General features: G+C 35.1%; 5 protein-coding genes across 5 annotated transcripts; 3 read left to right on the top strand and 2 right to left on the bottom strand.

Moving 5' to 3' along the window:
* The first annotated feature begins 5,632 nt into the window (after positions 1–5,632).
* On the top strand, positions 5,633–8,275 carry LOC147925970 (uncharacterized). The gene is made up of 3 exons (XM_087492824.1): positions 5,633–6,753; positions 7,108–7,731; positions 7,814–8,275. Exons 1-3 carry the CDS (start codon positions 5,758–5,760, stop codon positions 8,273–8,275), a joined length of 2,082 nt encoding a protein of 693 aa, XP_087348950.1. The 5' UTR covers positions 5,633–5,757.
* LOC147925969 (uncharacterized) lies at positions 8,263–12,377 on the bottom strand. The gene is made up of 6 exons (XM_087492823.1): positions 12,144–12,377; positions 11,851–11,956; positions 10,099–10,961; positions 9,712–10,005; positions 9,418–9,630; positions 8,263–8,890 (listed from the first exon to the last, which is right to left on the bottom strand). The coding sequence occupies exons 3-6, from the start codon at positions 10,957–10,959 to the stop codon at positions 8,318–8,320; spliced, it is 1,941 nt and encodes a 646-aa protein (XP_087348949.1). The 5' UTR covers positions 10,960–10,961; positions 11,851–11,956; positions 12,144–12,377; the 3' UTR covers positions 8,263–8,317.
* Positions 12,378–12,566: 189 nt separating this feature from the next.
* On the top strand, positions 12,567–16,084 carry LOC104752024 (protein CLAVATA3 INSENSITIVE RECEPTOR KINASE 2). The gene is made up of 11 exons (XM_010474088.2): positions 12,567–13,188; positions 13,286–13,418; positions 13,516–13,587; positions 13,684–13,827; positions 13,928–13,999; positions 14,088–14,147; positions 14,253–14,353; positions 14,440–14,568; positions 14,658–15,002; positions 15,085–15,464; positions 15,554–16,084. Exons 1-11 carry the CDS (start codon positions 13,080–13,082, stop codon positions 15,923–15,925), a joined length of 1,917 nt encoding a protein of 638 aa, XP_010472390.1. The 5' UTR covers positions 12,567–13,079; the 3' UTR covers positions 15,926–16,084.
* A 300-nt stretch (positions 16,085–16,384) lies between these two features.
* LOC104752020 (aspartyl protease UND-like) lies at positions 16,385–18,011 on the top strand. The gene has a single exon (XM_010474085.2). The coding sequence runs from the start codon at positions 16,489–16,491 to the stop codon at positions 17,869–17,871; it is 1,383 nt and encodes a 460-aa protein (XP_010472387.1). The 5' UTR covers positions 16,385–16,488; the 3' UTR covers positions 17,872–18,011.
* Positions 17,779–19,021, bottom strand: LOC104752021 (uncharacterized). Its single transcript, XM_010474086.3, has 5 exons — positions 18,818–19,021; positions 18,521–18,714; positions 18,349–18,433; positions 18,186–18,251; positions 17,779–18,092 (listed from the first exon to the last, which is right to left on the bottom strand). The coding sequence occupies exons 1-5, from the start codon at positions 18,899–18,901 to the stop codon at positions 18,000–18,002; spliced, it is 522 nt and encodes a 173-aa protein (XP_010472388.1). The 5' UTR covers positions 18,902–19,021; the 3' UTR covers positions 17,779–17,999.
* Between the last annotated feature and the right edge of the window lie 626 nt (positions 19,022–19,647).

The raw sequence follows: 19,647 nt of genomic DNA, 5'->3' as shown, positions 1-19,647 counted from the left end.
ACAGTCGTATGCCAGCTTGATGGTTCATAGACAGTCGATGGTAGTTTGAGTGGACTTGGGTGGATAGTCTGCTCAAATGATCATATTCTTAAGTTTGGTTTGAAAGGTTTTCTGCTTATCTCTCCTTCACACAAAAATTGAGTCGCTTTTGCAGGCAATGAAGTGTTTTATTTCACTCTCGCTCGCTTACTAATGTTGTGTTCGAGAATGATTGCAAGGACTTGACCAGAGTGATTGAAAACATTGTTTCATTGAAATAAATCCCAACAATAAACTCTTTTTAAGTTTGAACACTTTAAAGCCATAAGGGCATGTCCAACAGGGTTGCTGACTCAGTAACTCTCATAATAAATATGAAGAAAAGTAGAAAAGGGAAAGAGAAACTTAAGAAACGTTGCTCAAACACTTATCAATCATCTACCGGTTAATTGTGTTTTGAGAATCGTTGGGCGTGACACGGAAAGAGAAACGTTGCTCTATTATTTTAGTTACCTTTTTAATTATTCAGACACGGATGTTACCGTTCAGGTTATCTTGACATGACCAGAAACTAAATTATACGGTTTACACTTAACCGGTTATATACATAATCTCTAATAAATACCAATAAATATAAATTCTCATATAATTAAATAGATATTGAAATAATAGTCTAACGCAAATACAGTTAAAACTTAGAATACTAAGACCATGGCCAATGGAGAACTGCTTCATCCTTACTCAAAATAACATATTTTAATCATTTTCTTTTAATATTAATAAATATTTAAATAATAAATCTAAAAAAGAAAAATCATAGTAAACTGACAGTGTTCTCAAAAATCAGCTAAGCGATTCTCAAAATGCTTAATGAAGCAATGTTCCTTTACTTTTGTTTTTCTTTATTATTATTTTTTTTATCTTTTACTGAGAGTACCCCTAATAGAACTATCAGTGGACATGCTCTTAATAGACAAATTCTATCAATTCTCAAGTAATTGAACAAAAAGAGAGATTATATATATATATATATATATATATATATTTATATATCAATCTTCCAATGGGATGACAAACAATTAAATTGCAATGTTTATGTTATTAGCTCCCTTAAAAAAACCAAAACAGTGTTATATTTTGTTTTCAACATTTGAAAAAGATACACTCGTATAACATAAAATAGTAAGATTTTTCATTGTATATCATATATACATCTTACATGATATGAGGAAAATACCAAATAAAATAAGGTTTTACTGCAGGGTATAAAAAAAGGAGTTGGAAGAATAAGGGTGTCCACATGATCAATGGGGAAATCGCAGAAAGAATAAACGCACTCCGACGAAGATTTGCCGCCCTCTTTTACACACCTTTTATTTTTCTTTTTTTTTCACTTTTACACTTTTACTTTAACCTTTACTTTTGCATGTATTTTTCTTTACTTTGAAATATATATATATATATATATATATATATATATATTGTGGGTTTTTTCAGTCTTCCAAAGCCAAAACGAGAGGGTTGCTTGTGGGGTGACTCTCTTCTTCACGCAGTTCTATAAAAAAAATTCACTTGATGTGTTTTTGTTGATTTTTGAATTTTTATAGGCAAATCTTTCAGTTCTTTTTTTTTGTTTAGAATAGCTTTTTAAGCTTTTGCTTCCTTCTGCGAGTGTGAGTGTAAGAGATGTGAATCTCTTGCAACCAAGAATGTTTTGTTTTGGTTTTTGTAAAAAAGCTACCATGCATGAATGTTATGTTTAGTCTTTTTATTTCATTATAAAAGTATTCTTGTAAATCAATATTTAAAAGTTATAATTGTTCGAATCAAAGTACTGATTTAAGCTTTATAAACTTTTAGATCAAGTTATAAAAAATAGGTTTTAGATCAAATAACAAACGAATCAATTTATTTAAGATGTATATTAAGAAGCCTTCATAAATATAAGTAGTCTTCATAAAGTTCTTTTAAAAAGCTTTCAAGTCTTAGTATTTTTTTAAAAACTACTATAAGTTAACTTTAACAAAAATAAATAAATAAAGCTTTCGAATCAGTATGTAATTTTGCTAGTTTTCCAAAATTTTAATACAAATTTTAAACTCTTTTGGATGAGAGAACTGTATATAGAAGATAAACAGCCTGTATCAAATGTGACACATCAAATCAGTTTTGTTATCTTTAGAAATTTACATGGATAGCTATAACTCATATCCCATTATTATATGATGTCCAGTGTGGCTGCTTTCAGTCTCACTAAGTTGACAATCTGATATTCTATAGGATGTACGTCGCATATGCCACTATAATGAACGTTTAATTAACATTCCATATAATGTAATTTCTTATAGAGATCATTTAAAAAAGAAAAATTTACTTGATAATATTATAGTATAGGTTTATAAATGCCACTAAACTAAAAATAGTGACGTAAAACAAAACACATACATGTTCGTATACGTGACAGTACTGATGGTAATCGAATAATGGATCGAATTAAAAGTGTTGTTTCCCATTAACTTCGAATGTGCTAGATTCGATCTTTCTTTTTTCATCGAATTTTTGCACAAGAAGAGTATTTATTCAATTAAAAGCAGAAAGAACAAGTTCGGCGGACGAACACAACAATAAGATACAAATGTGTAGCACAAGAATTTAAAGCATATATCATTGGTGTAATTTGTGGTTTTGTGAGAATATTTGTATGTATTATAACATTCCTTTTAAAACGGTTCAAAAGATAATATCAACATGCTTACAACGTAAAAGAGAGGCAAACATCATCTTTTTTTCCGTAAAGGCAACTATCAACTTTAACCCAAAAATGGGCAAATATAGACGTTTTAATTCGACTACTTTGATTTTTTTTATGTGGCGCAAATTATTGAAAAAAATGATTCTGTTTCTAACTAATGGTTCTAGTCTTCTAGATATGATAGCATTATAACCTGATCGACTAAACTTACACTATCAAAGGTTTTGGTTCATGACAATTGATTTTTAAAAAAAATTAAAGCGGGTGGTAAAAAATTAAATCAATATCTTCTGTAAGTTATTTGTAAAAAAGAAAAGTCTTGAACTGAAGTTCATACTAATTTCTAATTATTGAAAACGTTTACATTGGCAAACAATAATATTCACAGTAAAAATGGTTAAATTGTGATAAAAATTAGTCAGAACAAAACTTAACTATATTGTGTTTTAATGTTAAGATAATGCAGGCTTCTCTTGACCCAAGAATAACAAGATTTTGTTTTTGCTAATGAAGAACAATGATTATGTAGATGAATAACCTACTATACTATATGTACTAGGTAAGGTAATAGTTTTATATATTTGTGTTACCACTTACCAAATTCTTAATGTATTTACAAATATTTTGGAAATATATATATAGGGGAAAAAGACAAAGAAGCATTGCGTAATGATCACTGATAATGCGTGAGAAAGAAAATAGGGAAATTGGTTGCATAGCATCTCTCTGGTGATGTCATTTTGATCTCCTCAAATCAGCAATTTGGTCCAACTACTACTGTTGTTGTTCAGGTTTTAATTTTTTTGTAGCATTGCAAAAATTTATACATTTGGTCGGAATATCAGTTTTAGGTACAGAAAAACATATACAGCTATAGATAATTAGATATTTATCAAAAAAAAAAATTATGATTAAATAATAAGAACTCTTAGTGACTAATGTGATTAACAAGTTGAGAAACAAGTATAAGCTATGGTGTTTTTATCTCGTTGTAGGAAATATTGATATAATATCTATCATGAATGTGTGTTCATATCTAACGTTATAATCATTCAAAAAACATTTAAAAAAGAAAAATGCTTCTTCACCATGAGTTTGAGGATCATCTTTTTATATGAGCAAATGCATCAAAGCACAACTTTAGAAAAGTCTAAAGTAATACATTAGGTGTGACAAGAAAGGATGACTAGAATCACATAATTAAGAAAAAAATTGTCATAGAACTACACTTAAAGGGCCATAATGATAAAAATAAAGTAAGTAGAGTAAAAAGAGAAGAAAACAAAAGTATAGGGACTTGTCAGAAAATTGTAACATCACAAATCACACACCACATCAGGCAATGCAAAAGCAAGCCTCTTTACCGTATTCCAGCCTTTTTTCTTACTATTTTCTCTTCCTATCTCATTTCATATGTTCTTTTATATAAATAATGAATATTTTTAAAATTAGAGTCTCTAAAAGTAACATTTATAATCACGAGATTTACAATGTAAAAAATACGGAAGAAAAATACAAGAAAACATACAAAAAGAAGAGAGGAGAGGGTGCACGTTAGTGCAGATTAGTAATATTCCTATTAGAGTTTTGGAGTAAATACATTAGTATCGTTAGCTATTGTTTTTTTGTTATTTTCTTCCATGATAACGTTCTTGTGCATGGAGATGAAACTGATCTTTCTTGGTCGAAAGCATCAGCTAATAATCCCTATATACACATATCAAAGACTTATATAGTCTTGCCTCTCATTTATTTATTTATGTTTTCTTTCCGTTATGGTCTCTCTGCATTGCCACCCTTAATTTTTAGGGAGAATTACTAGTTTAACCCAAATTGAGCAGTTAATTGCTAGATTAGCTCCTAAAATTTGAGGGTCAGTTGGGTTAGTTTCATACCAAAAATACCCTTTTTTGCTTTGTTAGGAAAAAAACAAAAGTCAATATTACCCTTTGTAAAAAATTCCTGCAATTTCGTTTTTTTTTTTTTTTTATATAAAAGTCTGCCATACATGTAATGGCAGACTAATTTGCAAGTGGCAGATTTATTGTTGATGGCAGTTTTTTTTTGGCAGACTTATTTTAGATGGCAGATTAATTTGCAGAATTTGACAGCAGATTTGTTTTATATGGCAGATTTATTTGAAGTGTGTAACGATAGATTTTTCATGGACAGCAGATTTTCTTAACACGACAGACTTATATATAAAGTTATGACAGATTTTCATTGTTTTAGTCAAATTTCTAGGAATTTTGTGGCAGATTTTTTATGATTGTTGCAACAGTTTTATTTTTTCACTTAAAAAATCTGTCACATTACGACAGATTTATATACGTAAAAATAATTGCTAGTTTGACATCTAGTGATGACAGATTTTTTTTTAGTTATGACTGACTTTTGGATTGAAGGGAAAATCTGTTGTTTGATAACAGATTTTCGAAAGTCTTTTAAAAATTGCTATATTGACCCACATGCACAATATATGTTGTGGCAGATTTTCTTATGTTATGACAGTTTTTTTTTTCTTACTAAAAAATCTGCTGCTTAATAACAGATTTATTATATATGAATACAATGATAACAGTTTTGTTTTTTGTTGATATAGTGACAGCAGATTTGTTATCTGTAATGACAAATCTATTATTTCGCATTTGATAACAGATTTTTTATAACAGATTTTTTACAGAGTAATGACAGATTTATTAGTGCCTTTGGTGACAGATTTTTTTTTAAGTTAAGCGACAGACTTTTGTAGCAGTTGCCATATATGGCGAGAATCTAGGGTTTACCCTTTTTTGGTCTTTTGTATCGTGCCTCCCCTCCCCTATATCGACTGAAATTTTTTTCTTTTTTTGGTTCATCTTATTTTTCCATAAATTCCTTCTTCCTCCTTTCCAATGTGGATTTAATCATGCTTTCTTCCTTTTGGGGTTCATAATCGACTTGTCTATTATTTTCCTTTTAAGGTGGTTTTTTTTTTTCATTTCCTCCTTCACGTTTTAGAGTAATTCACATTCAACCAAGAGAATATGAAGCAGGTGATTCTCGTTTGTGGTAATTGGATCTTTGACAACAATAAATGGTTGTTTGTTGTTGATAATGAAAGGGGTTCACGAATTCTACAATGTAACGATCAAAGCAGATTTGATGATTGCATTGGAATGGTTTATGAGGATTACAGGCTGGATAACAAGGTATTTGATGTTGTCTTGAGTTACAAGATCTCGAAGAGGTTATTGCAGGACTTACCCGGTGATACACCACCAGTTATTATTGATAATTCTCGTCAGTTGCACACTTTTCTGGGACAATTGGAAAGGGATACAGGTCGACTTTGTGTTGAAGTGAAGAAGAAAATACAGACTGATTTGAATCACATAGGTAAGAAACGAGGAAGAGATGAAAATGATCAGGTTGGAGAAGAGTATCTTGATATGGCCAGCGACACAAATGAAGAAGAGATGGATGAAGATGATAGTAGATTTGATTATTGTGATGATTCTGACGGAACAGATTCTGATGATGAGAATTTTACCCTGTATGGAATTCCACCAGAAGAAGAGGATCATAAATTGCCAATGAAGAAAAGGAGTTCATCTTTTTATATTGAAGAAAATAAGGAACCAGTTGATGTCTCAAAGGTAGACTTGTCTTCTGTGAATTTGGCTGTTGGGCAAATGTATGATACAAAGGAGCACCTAAAAACACGTTTGAAGATACTAACCTTGGTTCAAAGGTTTGATTATTATGTTTACAAATCGAGACCAACCTTATTGATTGTAAAGTGTTGGGTTAAAGGATGCAAGTGGAGGGTAACAGCTGCAACATTAAGACACTTTCCAAAGTTTGAGGTGCGTGTGTTTATTTCAGCACATACATGTTCAGTAACAGAGCGCTCTATGCGTGCCCGACAAGCAGATCATCATATTCTAGGAGAGTTGTACAAAGATTTTGTTGGTGGAGTTGGTCCCAAGGTACTGCCAATGCATGTTGCTGAAGCGTTGAATAAACGTTTTCATATCAAGGTATAATTTTTCTATTTATTTAGCATTATTTCGATTATTTTGTTTACCAGTAGTATTTTTCTGTTTTTTTCACAACAATGAAGAAAAAATATTTGTTGATGATAGATGGATTATTGGAAAGCATATCGAACGTTAAGGCATGCTCGCAAGTTGGTCAGGGGTAGTCCAGAGAGTGGTTATGAGCAGCTTCCTACATATTTGTATATGATAAAAAGGGCAAATCCTGGAACTTTTACACAGCTTGATGTTGATGAAGCTCAAAGATTTAAGTACTGTTTTCTAGCATTTGGTGCAAGCATACAGGGATTTCCGTTTTTGAGGAAAGTGGTTGTTGTGGATGGTACTTTTTTACAGGGAAAATACTTAGGGACACTACTGACAGCAACAGCTCAAGATGGCAATTTTCAGATTTTTCCTATTGCTTTCGCCGTGGTTGATACAGAGAATGATGAATCATGGGAATGGTTTTTCAAGCAACTCAGCTGTGTGATACCAGATGATGAAAGCCTTTCCATTATTTCTGATAGGCATCAATCAATTGGGAAAGCTATTAAAAAGGTCTATCCAAAGTCTAGTAGGGGAATATGTACATACCATATGTACAAGAATATTTTGGTCCGGTTTAAAGGTCGAGCAGAATTCGCTTTGGTTAAAAAGGCGGCGAATGCTTTTAGACTTATCGACTTTCAAACCACATTTGATCAGATAGAAGCCATGAATCCAGCACTACATGAGTACCTCGTGAGGGCTGATGTGCGTATGTGGACTCGTGTACATTTCCCAGGTGATAGGTACAACTTGCTTACAAGCAACATTGCAGAATCAATGAATAAGGTCATGTCACATGCTAGGAGCTTTCCTATTGTACAACTGTTGGAAGAAATAAGGTCTGTGATGACTAGGTGGTTTTCTGATAGAAGGACTGATGCATTGAAGATGACAACAGACTTGACTCGTGGTGTAGAGAAAATTCTCCAGGTCTGTTCGTTTCTATCCTTTCTTAGCAAGTGTGTATGTTATACAACTAAGTTTCTAATATAATGTCACAATTATTTTATAGGGTCGTGTGGACTATGCTAAGTTACTTACTGTCCAAGATATCGATGCACACCAAGTACAAGTAACAAGTGGAACATCTCTGCATGTTGTCAATTTGAAAGATAAAAAGTGTACGTGTTGCAGGTTTGACTTGGAGAAACTCCCTTGTGCACATGCAATTGCGGCCGGTGAATTCAGAAACATTTCTCGCATTTCAATGAGTCATCCTTATTATCGCAAACACTACGTTTACGCTTCCTACGAGAATGCCATCATGCCAAGGGCGCTTGATAAATCTGTTCCTGGACATGTGATAACGAAGGTATGTAGACCCCCGATTCCAAAACAACAACCAGGTAGACCAAAGAATTCAAGAATCAAATCGGCATTGGAAATTGCAATGGAAAAGAAGAAGCCAAGAAAACAATACACATGTGGTAATTGCAACCAAGTAGGACATAATCGCAAGACATGTACTCTATAATCGCAAGACAAGTAGTACATATATAGATAATGATAGTAACTTTTATAAACGATTCAGAGTTGTTGATGTATACCTATCAAGGCTGAGAAAATCCAAAAGTGTCTGATGTTTCTCATCATCTACAGGCTTAAGATGGTCGCCTAACACATTATCACCCTCTGTAATGATCCGCTTGACTGTCGAGTTACCAAGGTAAGGATACTTCTGTGATTCTGCCAACTGGGGCACGCGTCTAGTAGTCTTCGAAGGTCCAGGTCCATCCAACCTCGTCAAAGCCTCTCCAAGGCGGTTTATTGTCATCTCAAGTTTTTTATGTACCAACTGATCCTCCTTGTTGGACCATGTATCTTCAGAACTTGAAGCTATTTTGAATTTAGCTTTCTGAACTTGGGTAGTTATATCCTCAACATCGTCAGAAGCTTTAGCAGTTATCTTCTTTTTCTTGGAAGTTTCCTTCTTCTCAACCTTCACAGATTCCTTCTTTTCAAAGAGAGGAAGTTTCTCTGATATCTCATCTTCTTCTTTCTTCTTATTCTTGACAGTGTAAACCTTCCTCACCACCCTTTGAACTGGAAATTCATCTTGTGATGTCTGCTTCATCTCAACAATCCATGACTGCAACCAAAAAAAACATGAAAGAACCGTATAAGTTTAAAACAAAAAAAAAAGAACATGAAAGTAAAACAGATACGCTTTAACAAACACAACTTGAGAAGTAAAAAAATAAACAGAACATAAGAAGTTTAAAAAAAACAGAACATGTGAAGTATAAAAATAAACAGAACATAAGAAGTTTTACAAAAACATAACATGTGAAGTTTTAAAAGAAAAAAACATGAGAAGGTTTAAAATAACAGAACATGAGAAGTTCTAACAAAACAGAAAATGAGAAGTTTGATATAAATATGAGAACCGTATAAGTTTAAAACAAAAAAAAAAGAACATGAGAAGTAAAATATGATACGCTTTTCAAAAACAGAACATGAGAAGTAAAAAAATAAACAGAACATGTGAAGTTTTAAGAAAACAGAACATGTGAAGTTTAAAAAAAACATAACATGAGAAGCTTTTAAAAAACAGAACATGAGAAGCTTTAAAAAACAGAACATGAGAAGCTTTAAAAAAAACAGAACATGAGCTTCTTTTGGCTCTTTTCTTTCTTTCTCCAATGCTTTAATCCTCTCACCCATCTCCTCTTTGAACACCGTCATTTGTTTTTCAACGCATGTTTCAAATTTACTCTCCAAGACATCTATTCGACTGTTGAGTGTTTTGCCCAAGTCAGAAATAGTCTCATTCATTTTCTCAATCGCCCTCCAAATATCCAAAGAAATTGACGTGTCATCCTTACCATCCTACAATAACATGTTCATTATTATCATAATAGAGAAGACAAAAAATGTTAATCAATTACGGTAAAGAAAATGAAACCTTACCTCCATGTTGGTTACATTTTCTCCTTGTTCACATTTAGGATCACTATCTGTCCATCTTTTTTTCTTAGGATTGCACCCTCTGTTGTCATTCACCTTATCAGCTTCAGCTCTTCTTTTCTTCTTTTTTGAACTTATACCAACTGTCTTGCCACAACTCCAAGCATCTAGAGACAAACGGTTATGAATGAGATCTTTAATTAGCTCGTCTAGGTGTGGATCCGTATGCTCCTCTGAGTCAGACCATAGAGGATACATGTCTTCCTCTGAAACATGAATCATATGCCTAACACGAACCTACAAGCAATGAATAAAGTAAGTTTCAATTCACACAAATTATTAGTACATGTCAAAAAATAATTTTTAAAAAAAAAATAACAAACTACTAACCTGTCCGTGCAAATGCTTCTCTTTTTTGAAGAAGTCTGTGAAGTTGATACGTTTTCGTGATGATCGCCAATCAAGAAGTGGAACACCACTCGCTTCTGTCCTTCTAAACCCATAACTTTCTCCAATTCCAGGAACACTCTCATACAGCCAAATCAACATAGCATGAACGCAGCCGTGTATGGTGTATGAATCTCCGTCATAGTCAACTATCTTAACAGAATTCACTAAACTACTAAAAGCCACCCGACCCCATGGATGTTTTTCAAAAGCAACAGGATCTAAAACTCTCTTAGCAGTCACCAATGGGATTCTAGATGTATGATGAATTCCATGTACGCATACTGACAACAGACATAACCTACCAACCATCATCCTCTTATCAAAATCCCATGTTTTGTTAGAATCAATCACGTTTACCAACTCAGTCCACATAGGACCATCAAGGGTTGTTGGAATTTTCATTTCTTTCCAGAAATCATGGTGATCAACATCAAAGTTCTCTAAAGGGTCAAATGCATCACAATTTAACCTTGTTATCTCTGCAAACTCATTTAAAGAAAATCTAATTGGCCTATCATCGATCAAAGACCAAACCTCATGGATGTTGTTGATTCTCAGCTGATGTGTGAGTAGAAAGTGAACTCTCTGCGCAGCCCAAGTGTATTCCAATTCAGCAAACTTTATAAATACTCCAAGAGATGATTCCTTGAGTTTCTCCCAGACATCCACCCCTAATCCTTCTCTCAAAAATCCAATTTTGGACACAAAACAATTGTGGTTCATGCTCCTATGTTGGAGAGGCGATTTTCCATCTTCATAGAGTAGAGAAGGATATTTGATGCTCTTGCTTGAAGATGCCATTCCTAAAGATACAGAAAAAAAAAGAATCAAATGATAAGAAAATTCGATAAGAGTCCAAAGAGAATTCGATAAGCAGTAAATCAAAAATAAACAAATCAACACAAACATATATATAAATTCGACACAAAATTCTATACTATAAATAGACCCAAAATCATATCATAAAGACTAACCGGATTTAAGAAGCTATTGAGGATCCAAAGTTGATAACACACAAAGCTGAACGAATATAAACATAATCAACCGAACATAACAAATCCAAAAGATAAAAAGCTATTAAAAATAACACATAGCGGGCAAGAACATAATCAACCAGAGAAGGATGAGATTGCTGTTAAAAAGCTATTTCAAACAAAAAATAGAAACTTATAGAAACAAACAAAAAAAATCCTTTTCAGATATCACAGCCAAGCCATAAAACTGTGAATCACTTCACACAACATGAGCAACAACATCAAACGAGAATATAGCATAAGAGAATGAAATCTAAATACTCAACACTTAATGAAACACTCCTTAGATGATACTAAGATGAAAAAGAAAAAAAATAACACACAGCGGGCAAGAACATTTACAGGTTCTATATCAATTGTAACCAATACATGATGCAATTATTAGAACAAATTCTGATGCAGAGCAGAGGGTCAGAGAGACAAGCAATTCGATGTAACCAAACCTAACTGAGACAAGCTTTTTATCTTTTGGATTTAAGAAGCTATTGGAGACAAAATCATATCATAAAGACCCAAAACAAGAAGCCTAATCCTTTCTACCAATGCTTTCGAGGATCCACCAAACAATTAAAAAGCAAGACCCAAAACAAAAACAGGATTAATCGACAATTGCAATTAACAATTCTGTTCATACATAATAACCCATTAAAAAACTCACCACCGGAACAGAACAGAACAAAGAAAATCAGCCACCACCGAATGACACAGATTTTGTTTCGGCTTCTTCTCAAACAATCCTCTTTGTCACTGGCGTCGGTAACTGGCTGAAGAAGTGAAAATCAGTGTTTAGAGTTATTAATCGGGTTTTTTTTGGGATTGTAAAATCTCATTGTCGTCGGCGGAAGAAGCAAGGTTTGAAATTAAAAAGCAAGACCCAAAACAAAAACAGGAATAATCGACAATTGCAATTAACAATTCTGTTCATACATAATAACCCATTAAAAAACTCACCACCGGAACAGAACAGAACAAAGAAAATCAGCCACCACCGAATGACACAGATTTTGTTTCGGCTTCTTCTCAAACAATCCTCTTTGTCACTGGCGTCGGTAACTGGCTGGAGAAGTGAAAATCGGTGTTTAGAGTTATTAATCGGGTTTTTTTTGGGATTGTAAAATCTCTTTGTCGTCGGCGGAAGAAGCAAGGTTTGAGTTTTTTTGAGAAAAGGGAAAACGAATGTCGGACAAAAAAAGGTTTGAGATTTCATTTTTTTTTAATTACTCACTCATTTTTTATTTCACTTATTTCCTATTTTACTTTCTTTGGGCTTTTGGTAATTTGAACACAAATTTGTGTCATTCTAGTTTTTCCCTAAGGAAGGGTGTCAATCTAGCAATATTTTTCAAATTTTGTGTCAATCTGGTCTATTTTCACTAATTTTTATGTATAGAACAAAATTTCACACATTTAGGATTAAAATTTTAAATAAAAAATAAAACGACTCAAAAGAGAAAGTATCATCCACCATGTCCATACGGGTCCGTATCAGCTTTCCTACCTGATTCTCTCCCCCACAAACCACAACACTACCAACACTCTCTCTAAATACCCCCAGAAAAACAAAATTGCTCTCTGGTTTTGTTATAGCTCTTCTCTCTCACAAATCAAAAACCATCTTTTTTTCTGCGTTTATTATTATTACTATCATCAATCTCCTTAAATTCATAACAATACAAACATAAATTCTGTGTTTTTAATAGACCCAATAAAGAAAAAGCTTTCAGTTTAATTTTTTTTTTTATTCATCTTTGCTTTTTTGCTTTTTCTCTTTCTCTCTTTTGTGGGCACAACAACAAAACATCGACTAATAAGTAAATGTTTTTGTGTTCTTCTTCTTCATCTTCTTCTTCTCTCCTTATGGTTAAGTAAGCTTTTCATGGTGGTGATATGAAGATGACAACGATGAAGCAAAACCCTTTCTTTCTCTTCTCTGTCTTGTTACTACTCTGTTTCTTCGTTACTTGTTCTCTCTCTTCCGAGCCCAGAAACCCTGAAGGTAAATAAAAACGACAAAAAGACTCGTTTTTTTTTTCCATTTGGGTATAACGAAAGTTTCAAACTTTCTTACTTTGGTTGATGTTTTTTTCTTACAGTGGAGGCATTGATAAACATAAAGAACGATTTACATGATCCACATGGTGTTTTGAACAACTGGGATGAGTTCTCTGTTGATCCTTGTAGCTGGACTATGATCTCTTGTTCTCAAGACAATCTCGTTACTGGCCTGTAAGCATATATATAAATTTCGATTTTTTTTTTGTTTTTCATAATGGTGACAAATTCTTCATCTTTGCCTCTCTCTCTCTGTTTCTCCCAATTGCAGAGGAGCTCCAAGTCAGTCTCTTTCAGGAACTTTATCTGGCTCAATCGGAAATCTCACTAATCTTCGACAAGTGTAAGATTATTTTTGTTTCTTTCTTCAATTATATAGAAAAAAATGTCTCCTTTTGTTTGTTTCTTCAACCTTTGTTCTGTTTTTGGATTCTTGTAGGTTATTACAGAACAATAACATCTCAGGCAAAATCCCACCGGAGCTTTGTTCTCTTCCCAAATTACAGACTTTGGATTTATCCAATAACCGGTTCTCCGGTGGAATCCCCGGTTCTGTTAACCAGCTGAGTAGTCTCCAATATCTGTGAGTTCTCTTTCTGTTTAGGTTTTCTAATGATGTTCTTCAATCAAAGCTTCGTGCTCTTAACTTAAACCTCGTACGTTTTCTGTAATGATTTGATTAGGAGGTTGAACAACAACTCATTATCTGGGCCCTTTCCTGCTTCTCTGTCTCAAATCCCTCATCTCTCTTTCTTGTGAGTATATAGAGACTTAAAGTTTGAATTTTTTCTGACCTTCTTTTTTTACCTTAAGACTCATGTTTTTGTTGATGTTTGGTTTCAGAGACTTGTCTTATAACAATCTCAGAGGTCCTGTTACTAAATTCCCTGCAAGGACATTCAGGTAAAGACTTTTCTTTTTTTGGTTTTTAACATTTTTGAGTGACAACACACTTCCTTGGTCTTGTCAAGAATTGAGTTTTCTTATCGTTTCACTGTTGAAATGCAGTGTTGCTGGGAACCCTTTGATTTGTAAAAACAGTCCACCTGAGATATGTGCAGGATCTATCAGTTCAAGTCCTCTTTCTGTTTCTTTACGCTCCTCATCAGGTAAAAACATCAGTTTCAGTAATCTTTTTTTCATTTGATTTTTGTCCATTTCTCATTAGTTTACTACTATTTGGGATTTTTAATAGGACGTCGAACCAACATATTGGCGGTTGCACTTGGTGTAAGCCTTGGCTTTGCTGTTAGTGTAATCCTCTCTCTCGGGTTCATTTGGTACCGGAAGAAACAAAGAAGGCTAATGATGCTTCGCATAAGTGGTTCGTCAACTCGAGCAAGCTTGTGGTTATATGCACTTTCATTTCAAGAAGATTTTGCTTGTTGTCTAATGTAATTTTTGTTTATGCAGACAAGCAAGAGGAAGGGTTACTAGGATTGGGAAATCTAAGAAGCTTCACATTCAGAGAACTCCATGTAGCAACGGATGGTTTTAGTTCCAAGAGCATTCTTGGTGCTGGTGGGTTTGGTAATGTCTACAGAGGAAAGCTCGGAGATGGGACAGTGGTTGCAGTGAAACGACTGAAAGATGTGAATGGAACATCTGGGAACTCACAGTTTCGTACTGAGCTTGAGATGATCAGCTTAGCTGTACATAGGAATTTGCTTCGGTTAATCGGTTATTGCGTGAGTTCTAACGAAAGACTTCTTGTCTACCCTTACATGTCCAATGGCAGTGTCGCCTCTAGGCTTAAAGGTATTCATAAAACTGGTTTTTGTTAATTGATTTTAGTCACAGAACTGTAATCAGTTGAAACTAATGTTTGGTACTGTTACAGCTAAACCAGCATTGGACTGGAACACAAGGAAGAAGATAGCAATAGGTGCTGCAAGAGGTTTGTTTTATCTACACGAGCAATGTGATCCCAAGATCATTCACCGAGATGTCAAGGCAGCAAACATTCTCCTAGATGAGTATTTTGAAGCTGTTGTTGGTGATTTTGGGCTCGCAAAGCTACTCAACCACGAGGATTCACATGTTACAACCGCTGTTAGAGGAACAGTTGGTCACATTGCACCTGAGTATCTCTCCACTGGTCAGTCATCTGAGAAAACCGATGTCTTTGGGTTCGGTATACTTTTGCTAGAGCTCATCACAGGAATGAGAGCTCTTGAGTTTGGCAAAACCGTGAGTCAAAAAGGAGCTATGCTTGAATGGGTAAGCAAGCAATTACTATAAATTTAAGAGTTTTAGACCAAAAAATGTAATCAAAAGAGATAGCCTTAAAACTCTTTTTGGTGTTGCAGGTGAGGAAGCTACACAAAGATATGAAAGTAGAGGAGCTTGTAGACAGAGAACTTGGGACAAACTACGATAGAATAGAAGTTGGAGAGATGCTACAAGTGGCTTTGCTCTGCACTCAGTTTCTTCCAGCTCACAGACCGAAAATGTCTGAAGTGGTTCAGATGCTTGAAGGAGATGGACTGGCAGAGAGATGGGCTGCTTCACACAACCATTCACATTTCTACCATGCCAACATCTCTTACAGGAGTATTACTTCTACTGATGCTAACGGCAACAACCAAACAAAGCATCTGTTTGGTTCCTCAGGATTTGAAGATGAAGATGATAATCAGGCCTTAGATTCATTTGCCATGGAATTGTCTGGTCCAAGGTAGTAGATCTTGGACAAAGAGTGAAAGAATGATATAATATCCCCACGACTTCAGTATTGTTTAGAGTTTATAGACATGTAAAGGTGATTAATCCTCTGAAATTGAGATTATGGGTCTAATGAATACTATTTTGGATGTATATATATTACGGTTTTCTTGAAATGTGTTTATTTTGGTCTCTCTCTCAAACTCGTTTAATATTTGTGGTGGTCCTGTGAAAGTAATGTTTGGTCAAACACTGACCAAACAACTTAATGATATGTTGACTTCAACTTCTAATTGTTCTGTTTTGTATATTTTTCTAAAACACAAAACTACAAAAGATGTAAAGCACATGATAGCTTTTATATACATAAAAACCCCAACAACTTTTGCTATTTATAGTCTCATGATCTTTGGTTGTTCTTGGATATTATTTGTTTGTCATCAATTCGTTGTGTTTTGATCTTTTATATTCTTCTACATACCACAGTCTTGATGCTATTACCCTATCTTAATCTTCATTTGTGTTACAAAATGGTCTATGTAGTTACTGTAGACCATGTACTTGTTCTGTCTAAACAGCAATGGAATCTTTTTTCAAAACATCACTCGTACTCATCATCATTGTCTCATACTTCTCATATTACTTCACAGTTACGGAATCCGTTAAACCTAGTCGAATGGCGATGAAGCTGATACACCGTGAATCAGTGGCTCGTCGCAACCCAAATGCCCGAGTTCCAGTCACTCTAGAGGAACATATCGAACACCTTACATATACTTCATCTGCGCGGTTTAAGTATCTACTGAATTCTATTGGAAAAGAGCTAGGCAGCAGCGATTTCCAAATCGATGTTCATCAAGCAATCCAGTCGTCAATGTTTTATGTGAACTTCTCTGTAGGACAGCCTCCGGTACCGCAGTTCACTATCATGGATACTGGAAGCTCACTTTTATGGATCCAGTGTCTTCCCTGCAAATACTGCTCATCAGATCATATGATCCATCCTGTCTTTAATCCAGCATTGTCTTCAACATTTGCACAGTGTTCCTGCAATGATCGATTTTGCAGGTATGCACCACACGGAAGCTGCGGCACCTCAAACGAGTGCCTTTACGATCAGGTATATATAAGTGGCGCTGGCTCAAAAGGCGTTCTGGCTAAAGAACAGTTGATATTCACAACACCAAACGGAAACACTGTTGTGACCCAACCTGTTGCCTTTGGGTGTGGGCATGAGAATGGAGAGCAGTTGGAGAGTGAGATCACAGGTATTTTGGGTTTAGGAGCCAAACCCACATCGCTTGCACTACAGCTAGGGTCTAAATTCTCTTACTGCATAGGCGATTTAGCTAACAAAAACTACGGTTACAATCAGCTGGTTCTGGGCGACGCCGACATTCTCGGCGATCCAACACCCATTGACACAGATAATGGTGTCTACTATATGACTCTTGAAGGGATTAGTGTTGGGGAAAAACAACTCAGTATTGAACCGGTGGTATTCAGAAAAAGAGGACCAAGAACAGGGGTCATACTCGACTCAGGCACACTCTATACCTGGCTAGCAGATATAGCCTACAGAGAACTCTACAATGAAATAAAATCCATTCTGGAACCAAGATTAGAGAGATTCTGGTTTAGAGACCTCGTGTGCTACCAAGGAAGAGTGAGCGAAGAGCTCATAGGCTTCCCTGTGGTGACATTTCATTTTGCAGGCGGAGCTGAGCTGGCAATGGAGGCCGCAAGCATGTTTTATCAGATGTCAGAATCGGATGCGTATCATAACGTCTTTTGCATGTCGGTGAGGCCAACCACAGAACATGGAGGAGAATATAAGGATTTCACAGCTATTGGGCTAATGGCTCAACAATACTACAATATTGGTTACGATCTCATAGAAAAAAAAGTCTATCTCCAGAGAATTGACTGTGTTCTACTCGATGACTATTCCCCATCAAATTAAATATTGTATAGACTGACAATGTCAATGTAAAAGGGGTTCACAGAACCTAGAGAGTTAACCTGTTGATACATTTGTATAGTAATGAAGAACGTTCCCCAAGTTCATGTTGCATTCCAGAAAACACACACTCATCTTGTTCTCGTCCTGACGACTTGCCCTCTCGAAGCTTTCTTCTCCATCTTCTCTCGCTTTTTACGGGACTTTTCATCTTCCACACCTCCCTAATTAATTCAAAACACAGAGACATGGTAAAGCTTTTTGCCTTTCTTAAAAGCAGTTAAACAAACAGTACTTAAACTAAGTGAGAATTTTACCTCTGAGCCTTGTGACATAAATCCTCGAATAAGACCAGAAGCTTTGTATGCACCAAACGCAGGAATCTAAAAAACCAAACAAAATATTTCAATCACTTCAATCAAACTCTTTACATGTCACTCAGGAGCTATCAATAAGCAAAGAAACTAAAAACATGCATACCACTAGATACATGTACCAAAACTTTCCAGAGATGATAGAAGCCAGCTGAACAAAGCAGGTGATATAGATGAGATCATGCAAGTACCTGCAAAGATTATCAGAAACTATGATATTAAAATTTGCACAACCAAACAATCACAATATGCAAATCCAAGATACAGAAGAAGCGTACCCACAGATTCCACCAGTGGTCATGTCAAATCCACCATCGATAAGCTCACCATCATCAGTAACACTAGGTTTAGCCATTTGATTGAGCTGCTTATACGGAAACGCGTAAGCAAGCGAAGTTATCACTAAGCCGATCCAATGTTTCCACGTAAAGCTTGAATGAAAAATCAGCATCCTCACAACGAAGTACACAACCTGTGATTGTGAATATAAATTTACCAGATCCAATTCTCAATTTCGTGGAAGTGAGATCTAATCCATGAAGAATCGAATAGATGAAAGAGGAAACAATACATACATTGGAAGCGATGATGAGACGACGAAGCTTGGCCATGTGCTTGGCGTTCTCTTCCTTTCGTTTCTTCGCTCCTTGATTCGCCATTCGTGATCTCCGCGATTCTGAGGCTCTCGATGTTCTTCGTCTTTATTTTTTTCCGGCGAAGCAGAGAGGTTATGGTGAAGGACGACGACCATGGTTTCGCTTCCGATGAATCTTGTGTCTTATATGGGCCAGGCTTCTTAGTGGGAATTTATATTAGGCCCATTTGAGCTTTGACTTCATATGTCACAGTTTTGGTTCCTAATTGATGGCTCACTCTCGTTGTAGTGTGTGACCTCATGCTAGATCTCTCTGCAAGCAAATGGACTGAAGGGGATTGCACAAACAGTTGCTTTTGTTGGTTTCTTAGACTATGATCCACTTTATTTGGCTATGGGAAATATCGTGAAATTTGGGTATGTTTGCTTGTAGCGATCGCATTTAAAAGTTTGATAAACACATTTTGTTTTGAAGTATATTAAGTAGTGGTTTATTAATTGATTCAATGGATGTCAACCTAATGCATTGTACCTATGTATTGATTTTAAACAGACCATGTAAGTCAAGAAACACTATCAATAGTCTCGGCTTGGATGGGAATCTCGACACTCAAACCTTTTTCAATAGTATGGAAATACTCATCTGTGTGGGCTAGTGATTGCATGTGATATGTCAAACCTGTTGATGTTCGCTACATATTTGTGTTCTTCACATTACTAACCATAAAAGGGGGAAAAGAGCAACTAAGCATTGTTTGAGCCAAGTGTAAATTGGTTTATCAAAAGGTGCCCTTGACAGAAGAAGATGAG

The sequence above is a fragment of the Camelina sativa genome, chromosome 16, assembly GCF_030686135.1.
Source record: "Camelina sativa cultivar CO46 ecotype springtype chromosome 16, ASM3068613v1".
Classification (NCBI taxonomy): domain Eukaryota; kingdom Viridiplantae; phylum Streptophyta; class Magnoliopsida; order Brassicales; family Brassicaceae; genus Camelina; species Camelina sativa.
The sequence above is the reverse complement of the archived record's forward strand: the minus strand, read 5'-3'. Positions and strand labels throughout refer to the sequence as shown.